The sequence below is a fragment of the Quercus suber genome, unplaced genomic scaffold (assembly GCF_002906115.3).
Source record: "Quercus suber isolate HL8 unplaced genomic scaffold, Cork oak 2.0 scaffold_627, whole genome shotgun sequence".
NCBI classification, from domain to species: Eukaryota; Viridiplantae; Streptophyta; class Magnoliopsida; order Fagales; family Fagaceae; genus Quercus; species Quercus suber.
The window spans coordinates 322,587-334,385 of record NW_027070069.1 but is presented as its reverse complement, the minus strand read 5'-3'; the positions used below and the strand labels follow the sequence as shown (position 1 = coordinate 334,385).

General features: G+C 29.9%; 1 protein-coding gene across 1 annotated transcript in view; it reads left to right on the top strand.

Moving 5' to 3' along the window:
• Positions 1-9,646, top strand: part of LOC111993101 (oxysterol-binding protein-related protein 4C) — a 45,000-nt gene extending 35,354 nt beyond the window's left edge. The window contains 2 exon segments of the mRNA XM_065765428.1: positions 8,660-8,762; positions 9,237-9,646. Of these exon segments, the coding sequence (XP_065621500.1) occupies positions 8,660-8,762; positions 9,237-9,491 (358 nt within the window). The 3' untranslated portion in view covers positions 9,492-9,646.
• The last annotated feature ends 2,153 nt before the right edge of the window (positions 9,647-11,799 follow it).

Genomic DNA, 11,799 nt, shown 5'->3' with positions numbered 1-11,799 from the left:
TTGATTAGGCATTGATCTATTATCTGTTTCAAATAAATCTATTTTCAAAACCAATTCGATGTCTTAAAAAATCCATTTCTGTTATTTTTAGAATAGATTTCTACATTGAAATAATTTTTGCATTAAGCCAAAGTGGCCAAATACCACTGTTTTTAAAAATATTTTGCAATTTACCACTGTTTCTGAAAATATGTAGGGATCTACCAATAAGTGGGAATTCGAGTTTGGAGAACTTGAGTTTTCCATGGTACTCGAATTCATGGAACTCGAGTACCATGGAAAAATTTTGAAATTTTTTTATGTAACTCAAGTTCCATAAAAAAAAATAGCATGGTAAATTTGAAGGCTATTTAAAAAAAAAAAAAAAAAAAAAAAAAAAAAAAAAAGGAAAACTCAAGTTTTTGGAATTTGAGTTACACAACAAACTTGAATTTCACAAAATCAAGTTTCAAAAAGGTGGTAGATTACTAAATATTTCACAAATAATGATAAATCCATACAAAGTTTCCCAAAAGTTATATTTTATTCAAAAATATAACTTTTGAATTGTTTTAGAACACAATTCCTGCACTGTTTTAAAAAGACAATTTCTGCACTATTTTTTAATTAAGCTTCCGCACTAATTAAGCTTCTGCACTGTTTTAGAATAAGTTTCTGTGCTGTTTTAAAATAAAATAAAATTCTTACGTGGTTTTTCTTAACACAAGTTTCCTACACTTTTGTGTAAATAAAATTACAGCCTTATTTTTTGGCCAAAATGGCCAAATACCACAATTTTCAGAAATAAACAACAAAAAAACATTGTTTTGGAACTATATAGGGAAATACCACTTTTCTAGAACTCAAGTTTCATAAACTCGATTTCCAAATGGTACTCGAGTTTGAGAAACTCGAGTTCCTAGAAGTTTTGCCACCGTGGCACTGCTGAGGTGGAAATTGGGCGATTAAAAAGTTTTAGTAAACTTTCTGTTTTACATGTTTCTTCTACAGAAGTTTATGTTTCAATTACAATCATTCGACTTAGCAAATTCCAAATATTTTTCGAGAATCAAAATTGTTTTCAAAGTCAAAATGAAGACTCTTTTCTAAAATCTAAACTTGTTTTCAAAGAGGTTAAATTTGATTTTATATCTAACAATTACACTTAATATCAAAAATAGTTTTAGATCTGTTTAATGTGGTGATGTAAATTCTAAAATACAATCTTGATTTTGTAAATATTCGTGATGATATAAATTAATTCAAGGACAATATATGATGCAAAACTCAAAGCATACTTTCCATTCAAATTTCCATGTTCAAATTCAATTCAATTCAATGTGATGCAATGTAATTGTATGCTTTGTGTATATGCTTTATGACATGTTTGATGGGATGTGTAATTGGCCACCATCGTCTAGAAGATAGGTATTACTGGGCAAGGTGGGTCCGAACTTAGATCGAGGGTTACATATTAGTTAATTATCCATGTAATTTTACATTTTAATAGTTTGTAACTTGGACTAAAGACATGTACTTTTCTAGATTGTACTTGGGGAAAAAAGCCTCGTAATTTTCTATTTAAATGTAAATCCATACTCAAAGTTATTCAATAAAATGTGTATTATTCATAAAGTTTTCTTATCTTTCTTGTAATTAAATAATTGGAGACTCCATTGTACAACCCCTGATCTAGGGGGATAATGTATTTCACGTGGGCTTCCCACTTTGAGGGATGACAACCACAATCTCACCCACTCACGTGGGTTAGGCTCGGTGAGATTCTGTTAGCCGAGGTCGAGGTCTCTCACATTAGGCTCCTTAAGTTACTAGGGAGGATTGAGTTTACGCATGCAACCTGAGGCAGAAACCACAAATTATAATTACTTTAACCTAGAACAAATTTCTAACCTAATTGAAGCTACTATCTACAAAAATAAACTACTAATAAAAGCAATAAACTAAATTAAAGAGAACAAAAAAATTAGAAAAAAAAATTGAAAGAAACTAAAAACTAGGCATACCTCAATTAAGAGCAAGCTTGATTCTTGACAACTCCCCTCAATCAATCGAACAAAACCACACAACCATAAAGAGTTAGTAAAATTTAAGCTTGAGGGCTGGCTCAACCTATGGGCCATTTAAGCAATGGCCTAAAGCTCCAAATGGAAGAAGGCCCTTTATACAATAAACAGTAGTATATATAACATGTTTCTATCTTACAGTGAAGAAAAAAAATAATATAAAAAGGTTAAAATGTAAAACTTACCCTTTAAGTGTTTCTTATGCATAGAAGAAACACTCATTCATTTAATAAAAAGGAGGTAAATTTAGATTATATATTTATTCTTAAAAAAAAAAAAAAAAAGAGAGAGAGATAAGTAAAAGATGAAGTTATAATGGTAAAATTATATTTATTTATTATTTATTTTCATTTTCATTCATTTTGTCATAAACTTCAACATACTGAGAAAGTACACAACGAATCCTCAGAAAAGAAAGAAAGAAAGAAGAAGCTATCGGTATTTGGACACCCACGAACCTTCAATCAGCTATATAAAGTGTTTGCCGATAAATAAAAATTACAATTTATAAGTGAACAAGATTAATAAGACCAAAAGAATCACATCTCCATCTCATATTTTGATGTATATTTCCAAATCAAAATAGAGTACCAACTACAGTGTATGTAAAATTAAACACAGCTATTAGAATATGAAATTAGTTTTCAAGATTAAAAAAAAAAAAAAATCTATGTTTTTATTCTTTGTCAAATTAGCTATCCAATTGGGTATTTGTAATTTTGTTTATATTTTGGTGGGATGTTGATATTGTGCAATAGTGAAACTTGCGTATTTTTTAATTAGATTTTCAAATGGTAGTCTAGACTCCTTTGTACTTATGTATTTATTTTGATTAATAATGTTGGGATTTGTATAAATTTATCTATATATATGTATCTAAAATTTAAAATATAACATTTATTGTTACTACGCCAATGTTGAGCCACATCATCCACTTATTTTTAATCTTTTCATTTCTCTTTTTAAACTTTTCTTCTCTCAATTCTCCCAAAAAAAAAAAAAAACTCTTCTTCTTCTTATTAGTTCACACCTACTGTTACACTTCTTCCAACTTTTCTCCTCTCTTTTTGCCTCTTTATCTCCTCACTACTTTATACTTTACCATTACACTTCCTTCATCTTTTTATCTCTCTTATATTTTGACTCTTCTTCTCCCTATTTTATTCTATATAAATTTAATATCATTTCTCCTGTTCAATTCATATTTTTCCCACACAAAATGTGAGCTCTCTCTCTCTCTCTCTCTCTTTCTTTTGGTAGTTTTTTTTTTTTTTTTTCCTTATAACTCTAATTAAGGTTGATGGTTCCTTTTTATTTTTTATTATGTGTTTTGGCATGTGTGTGTGTGTGTGTGTTTTTCATTTCCGATCAGAAAAGTCTTCTCTTTCCCTTTTATAGTTATGATTGAATTTTGGTTTTGGTTAATACTTAGATTTTTTTTGGAAATAAGAATTTGAGAGTATATCAAAACACAATCTACATGGCTATGAATTTGAAAATTCCTACCAATTGTTTGAGTAATAAATTATTATAAAGTCTATTTTTTATTCCTTTGGTTTCATTTTAATTTTGGTTAAGATAACATTGTAATTTTGTGATGATTTTTGTTATTATTATAATTTCATTATTCCTTAAGAGATGAGAAATTTGAATAATAATTTGAAATTTATAAAGTTTAGTTTATATTAGGCAAATATAGCACACTAAAATAGAAGTTAGAAGAATATGGTTCACCTTAAAAAAATATTAATAAAAAAAGAATGATATATTTATAGAGATTAAAAGATAAAAGAAATACTTGTAGAAATCTTTTTTTTTTTTTAAATATACAATATTTATAATTTGTAGAGAGAGAGAGAGGGAGAGAGAGAGAGAGAGAGAATAACAAATTTGAATCTAATACGAAAAACACATTTGAAGATTGTTCATTTTAAAATAAGGGAGTGTTGCGTTGCGTGGTTAACTTAGTTCATAAAACTTAGCACCAAAAGGATTATACACGCACATGGGAGTCATAATTGAATATACAGAGACTAGGGTATATGGGAAGAGAATTAAAGTTGACCTCAGCGTCCAAGGCCTAAGCTATATATGCAATATGCAACTAAACTCTTGTATTTAATCTCCTTATTTTTAGTCAAGGTTTTTACAATTAGTATTTTATTTACTATCTTTAGCATCCTTTATTATTATTACTAGCTTGTAATCTTATGCATATGCATGGATACACTTTAAGATATATAATAAGATGCATAAAATAATTCCTATATATATATAATTTTAATACTATTGATAGTCATTTTTATATTTTGTTAACTCTTTAAAAAAATTTGGAAGGATATTATTAGTTATAAAATGTAAACTGTCCATTTTTAAAAAATGTATATATATATATATATATATTGGGAAGCAATTTTTATTTTTATTTTTATGATTTATTTATTCTAGATTATTTGGTTTTTGTACTTAATAACTCATTTAGATAAATATTTATGATGTGGTCCCACATTTGATTCTAAAATTAAGAAATAAAATTCTTTAAGAATAAATAATTTATAATAGATGGTGCAAAATTAGAACTCTAATTTGGAATTTTAATTTGAGTTTCTCTTAACTTCACCTATTATTATATATGACGGGTGCCAATTGCGATGGTCTAAGTCCGGCAGGGTATGGCGATGGCCGGCCGTACGAATCTCCACTAGATCGCAGAGTTTGATGAGAAGAGATCGCTAGGTTTTTTTTTTTTTTTTTTTTTTTTCCCTCTTCCCTTTCTCTATAGCGCAGTATCGCCAAGGGTTTTTTTTAGAAAGAGAAAATGTTAAACTAAGTTTGAAGAGATCTCTAGGGTTTTTTTAGTTTCTACGTTTTTTTCATTTTATTTTAACTGGGTTTTTATTTTTAATATACACAACCAATGTCAAACGGTGTTAGCCTGGTAAAACAATATAATGTATCACTTTTTTAAGTTATACGTGTTTGAATTATAGATAAGCAGTTATCTTATTTGTCAGCACCTCCTTAATTGTAGGAATCTACTTTCTCTCAGTTTTTGCTATTATATATAGTATATGATATAGATTATTATTATTTACAATTTTTACTTTGTTCAACTTTTCATTTTCTTCAACTATTGTCTTCTTAATTCAATCATTCATCTCCTCCAATCATTGTTTTTAAAAAAATTTCATTTGATTCTCTATAGATTTTTAAATTTTATCATTTATATCTTCTTAAACTCTATAGTTTCATTTTGTTCAACTTTTCATCTACTTCCACCATTCCTCTTTCATCTTAATTTTTATATAAATTTCTTATTATTTCATTTCCACCTGTCTCCTATATTTCTTCCAAGTTGTCCACGACAAAATAGGTCAATACTCTCTCTCTCTCTCTCTCTCTCTCTCTCTCCAATTTTGTTTCTCTATTGGTGGATTTTTTTTTTTTCAACCACTTATTTTTAGGATTCCATTTGTAAAATATCTAATAATGAAATCATAGATATCAAATATCTGGAGTTTCTCTTTGTATATTTTCTACTAATGGTTATTTTTGTTATTTTTCATTCAATTGTCACATTACATTTGTTTCTCTTTTTGATAATTTGTAAAGACTTTTATGCATATTTAGGTATTTTGGTATTCCAATTCCTAATCAAAAGTTTTTTTTCTTCATCCCATTGGTTTGATTTGATTTGGGTTAATAATTAGTTGTTTTGTAAGTTAGAATTTGATTTTTTTTTTTAGTGGCCCATTTAAATGTTAAATTATGAGACTTTACTAAATTTTTTATATTTTTAAATCTTTTTAGGTGAAAATTTTGTTGTTTTTGTAGAGAAAATATTCTTAATAGTTGTATTAGAAGTACTTTATAATGTCACTTATTCAACGAAAAGTAAAGGTTAGTCAAACGAAAATAATCGGATGAATGACATATTTTAGCTTTTGCAATTATATTTTTCATTATTATTATTGTATGGACTAGAATTAGACCCTCAGCCCAACAAAGATGAATGATTGCTCAACAAGCCCAAAACAATATATTTGTTAGAGAATGAATTTTATAAGTAAAAGACTTTGTAAATCAAGTATGGGCCATAGTAGATTGGATTCATGCTAGAAAGATAAGAAAACACAATTTGAAGAAAATAACACTCATCGATCACGTTTGAGGATGTAGTGTTCTTATATTCACTCAAGTTTATCTAAGTACAAGATGTTCTATTCTTTTTCTCCTTTTTTTCTCAAATTCCATACCCCATTTTTCACAGGGGCCATTTCTTTATATAGTCCTATTCTTTTCAATCCCAACCTTTCACTTGTTGATCATGTAGGCAATCTTTTGGATGCTTGTCCCATCAGAAACATCCTGAAAGCTTTGTGGGTAGCTGTGAGCTAAGATATTTTTGCTCAAGGGTCATTTCCACTTAAATGCAACCAGTTGGTTAGGTGTAGAACATTTAATGTGGTGGTAGTAGCCTTCTTCTCAGATATTTCTTGGTTTATTGTGGACTCCTTTATCTAAAGTTTATCCTTAGAAATATGGTACCCTCTTGCATGGTATTCTCTAGGCAACTGGGCTCCAATCCCCCACAATGCTTCCTGAGGAAGTTTGGATTCTCGGGAGACAAACTTTGTTCGTCATTACCTGTCCTTGTCCTCGTCCCATTGTCCCACACGCTTGTCTTACTGTTCAACCATCTTCGAGCTACCCTACATCCTCGGGCATGGCCCATGGCCCAATACTCCTACTCGGCTCATTTATCCCCACAATTATTATTATTATTTAACAACTATGCATATATAGAAACTTAATTCTAATTGTTTATTTGATAACCTTTTTTGGTAGATGAATTTGAAATTTCCACAGAGCAAATAAACCTCAATTGATTATCAACAACAAATTGTTTTCCTAATTGGTCTAGTTAATCATTGTTAAGTTTTATTAATTTTTTAGATACGTTTTCTTGGAGTTTTGGATTGAAGAGTAGAAAAAAATACGGTTTGAGAAAGTTTTTTCAAAACTAAAAGAATAATTTCCAAATTTTATATACTTTTTAATGATGCACAAAATGTTATAAATAAATTTGATTAAAAAACGAATATGTTCACTAACTTGCCTTTTGAATTCCTAAAAAATTTTATTGTTCTCATTTTGGTACGACATAAATTATATATATTACATATTTTGTTGCTCCTATAATAAATGAAAGCATGATTATGAAATACATTACTCTCTATTAAATTAGACTAATTTTCCAAAAAAAAATAATAATAATGAGATTACCATAAAAATATTATCATGTGCAATGCATGGGTTTGCGACTAGTTTTATAATTATTGAACAAATATCAATTTGTTGAGTTGAGCTTTTTCTTAATATGAGTAGCGAATTCAAAGTAACACTTTTTATACAAAGTAGTTTGCTACATAACTTACCAAGTGGCAAATACATTTTTTTCTTTTTTTTAAATCATGCAGAAAATACCACAACTTTATTGACCCAACTTGCATATTTCACCACGTCACCCTCAAGTAAGTTTCTTCAATGGGAAATTATTTTGTATACTTATTGGTAAGTAACTACCATCCCAAATTGTATAAGACAATTTGTGTCTTAATTCTCCCTATGAGTGAGGGTAGTCCCCAATATTTTTTATATTGTTTGATTTTTTGGGTACAATTATTGAGATATTCTGGGACAATGGATGCTCCAAATTAGATCAATCACGTAAAAGGGGACAAGATTTTAATTAAGGAAAACAAAATGAATTCTCAAGAATTTCAACAAACAGCAAAAATAGGTGACATAACTAAGAACATCATCCTAATCCAAAAATAGGTGACATTTTTTTTTTTTGAGAAATAAACACACAAGAGAGAGAAAATGGTTTTAACACAAAAATACACTACAACTAAAATTGATGATATTTTAGTTGTTTACATGTGGTTGCTCCGGCTACTAACAAGTTTAACAATCCTAAGAACACTTTGTGGAAAAAACAAACTGAATTGCTATCATATGTCTATCACAAATCACAAATCAAAGGGGCACAATTATGGGTGCTTCTGGGACCCACTTTTGAATTGGTGAGCATTCCCACCCACCTTCCTTGCTATGAGACACAGTAAAATGCTTAGGAACCCAATTCTCCTCTCTTGACTCTCTTTCTCTGTGGAGCTCCCTTTGTTTTTCCTCAACAGCTTTCTTCGCTTCTTTTGCTTTCTCCCAGTTCTTGCTCAGGATGCCTCGGCTCACGTCGCTCCACACCAGAGCAGATTCACTTGCCCATATTTCCTATTGTAAAAAAGTAAAAGGGAACCCCTCAATTCACTTGCAAATATGGATGAGTATGTTATATATTTGTGCATAGATAGCCATCCACATTGTTTGTGCATAGATAGTCTTTTTTTTTCCCCCCCTAAATGTGCACAGATAGTCATTTGGGATTATTTATATATATATATATATATATAGAGAGCAGCAGCTTTGATTGTACCTGGTTTATTTTTTAATGTCGAAATATTTGTTTGGTTTTTGAAAGAACATACGTTAGTTATATAATAAAACAGTGCTTCTCTTATTTCCTATTGCAGAACTGTCAGGATGAAGAACATAAATAATGGGAAAGTTACAGTTATACATAATGCAAAAGAAGTAATTTCAGGGCTGAGAGCTCCTATTGTCAAGGATACTAGGGTAATTTAATTATAACCCTCATCTATCCTTGTTTTCCTCTGTTTCTTCTTTTTTGTGTTGAGGTCTTATTTCATAAAATAGGATCGAAATTAATGGTATTCCAGTTTAAATCTTTTCTTCTTCTTCTTTTCTCTTTTTTTTTTTTTTTTTTTGGCTACATTTTACCATGTGAATGTGGCAGTCGCATTTTTTTTTCTTTGCGTTATGACTTTAACTCACATGGAGAATGAAATAGCTACATTTGTCTTTCTTAAATAACTCTCTCTCTCTCTCTCTCTCTCTCTCTCTCTATATATATATATATATATATATATATAAATAATCCCAAATGACTATCTGTGCACATTTAGGGGGGGAAAAAAAAAGACTATCTATGCACAAACAATGTGGATGGCTATCTATGCACAAATATATAACATACTCATCCATATTTGCAAGTGAATTGAGGGGTTCCCTTTTACTTTTTTACAATAGGAAATATGGGCAAGTGAATCTGCTCTGGTGTGGAGCGACGTGAGCCGAGGCATCCTGAGCAAGAACTGGGAGAAAGCAAAAGAAGCGAAGAAAGCTGTTGAGGAAAAACAAAGGGAGCTCCACAGAGAAAGAGAGTCAAGAGAGGAGAATTGGGTTCCTAAGCATTTTACTGTGTCTCATAGCAAGGAAGGTGGGTGGGAATGCTCACCAATTCAAAAGTGGGTCCCAGAAGCACCCATAATTGTGCCCCTTTGATTTGTGATTTGTGATAGACATATGATAGCAATTCAGTTTGTTTTTTCCACAAAGTGTTCTTAGGATTGTTAAACTTGTTAGTAGCCGGAGCAACCACATGTAAACAACTAAAATATCATCAATTTTAGTTGTAGTGTATTTTTGTGTTAAAACCATTTTCTCTCTCTTGTGTGTTTATTTCTCAAAAAAAAAAAATGTCACCTATTTTTGGATTAGGATGATGTTCTTAGTTATGTCACCTATTTTTGCTGTTTGTTGAAATTCTTGAGAATTCATTTTGTTTTCCTTAATTAAAATTTTGTCCCTTTTTACGTGATTGATCTAATTTGGAGCATCCATTGTCCCAGAATATCTCAATAATTGTACCCAAAAAATCAAACAATATAAAAAATATTGGGGACTACCCTCACTCATAGGGAGAATTAAGACACAAATTGTCTTATACAATTTGGGATGGTAGTTACTTACCAATAAGTATACAAAATAATTTCCCATTGAAGAAACTTACTTGAGGGTAGACGTGGTGAAATATGCAGGTTGGGTCAATAAAGTTGTGGTATTTTCTGCATGATTTAAAAAAAAGAAAAAAATGTATTTGCCACTTGGTAAGTTATGTAGCAAACTACTTTGTATAAAAAGTGTTACTTTGAATTCGCTACTCATATTAAGAAAAAGCTCAACTCAACAAATTGATATTTGTTCAATAATTATAAAACTAGTCGCAAACCCATGCATTGCACATGATAATATTTTTATGGTAATCTCATTATTATTATTTTTTTTTGGAAAATTAGTCTAATTTAATAGAGAGTAATGTATTTCATAATCATGCTTTCATTTATTATAGGAGCAACAAAATATGTAATATATATAATTTATGTCGTACCAAAATGAGAACAATAAAATTTTTTAGGAATTCAAAAGGCAAGTTAGTGAACATATTCATTTTTTAATCAAATTTATTTATAACATTTTGTGCATCATTAAAAAGTATATAAAATTTGGAAATTATTCTTTTAGTTTTGAAAAAACTTTCTCAAACCGTATTTTTTTCTACTCTTCAATCCAAAACTCCAAGAAAACGTATCTAAAAAATTAATAAAACTTAACAATGATTAACTAGACCAATTAGGAAAACAATTTGTTGTTGATAATCAATTGAGGTTTATTTGCTCTGTGGAAATTTCAAATTCATCTACCAAAAAAGGTTATCAAATAAACAATTAGAATTAAGTTTCTATATATGCATAGTTGTTAAATAATAATAATAATTGTGGGGATAAATGAGCCGAGTAGGAGTATTGGGCCATGGGCCATGCCCGAGGATGTAGGGTAGCTCGAAGATGGTTGAACAGTAAGACAAGCGTGTGGGACAATGGGACGAGGACAAGGACAGGTAATGACGAACAAAGTTTGTCTCCCGAGAATCCAAACTTCCTCAGGAAGCATTGTGGGGGATTGGAGCCCAGTTGCCTAGAGAATACCATGCAAGAGGGTACCATATTTCTAAGGATAAACTTTAGATAAAGGAGTCCACAATAAACCAAGAAATATCTGAGAAGAAGGCTACTACCACCACATTAAATGTTCTACACCTAACCAACTGGTTGCATTTAAGTGGAAATGACCCTTGAGCAAAAATATCTTAGCTCACAGCTACCCACAAAGCTTTCAGGATGTTTCTGATGGGACAAGCATCCAAAAGATTGCCTACATGATCAACAAGTGAAAGGTTGGGATTGAAAAGAATAGGACTATATAAAGAAATGGCCCCTGTGAAAAATGGGGTATGGAATTTGAGAAAAAAAGGAGAAAAAGAATAGAACATCTTGTACTTAGATAAACTTGAGTGAATATAAGAACACTACATCCTCAAACGTGATCGATGAGTGTTATTTTCTTCAAATTGTGTTTTCTTATCTTTCTAGCATGAATCCAATCTACTATGGCCCATACTTGATTTACAAAGTCTTTTACTTATAAAATTCATTCTCTAACAAATATATTGTTTTGGGCTTGTTGAGCAATCATTCATCTTTGTTGGGCTGAGGGTCTAATTCTAGTCCATACAATAATAATAATGAAAAATATAATTGCAAAAGCTAAAATATGTCATTCATCCGATTATTTTCGTTTGACTAACCTTTACTTTTCGTTGAATAAGTGACATTATAAAGTACTTCTAATACAACTATTAAGAATATTTTCTCTACAAAAACAACAAAATTTTCACCTAAAAAGATTTAAAAATATAAAAAATTTAGTAAAGTCTCATAATTTAACATTTAAATGGGCCACTAAAAAAAAA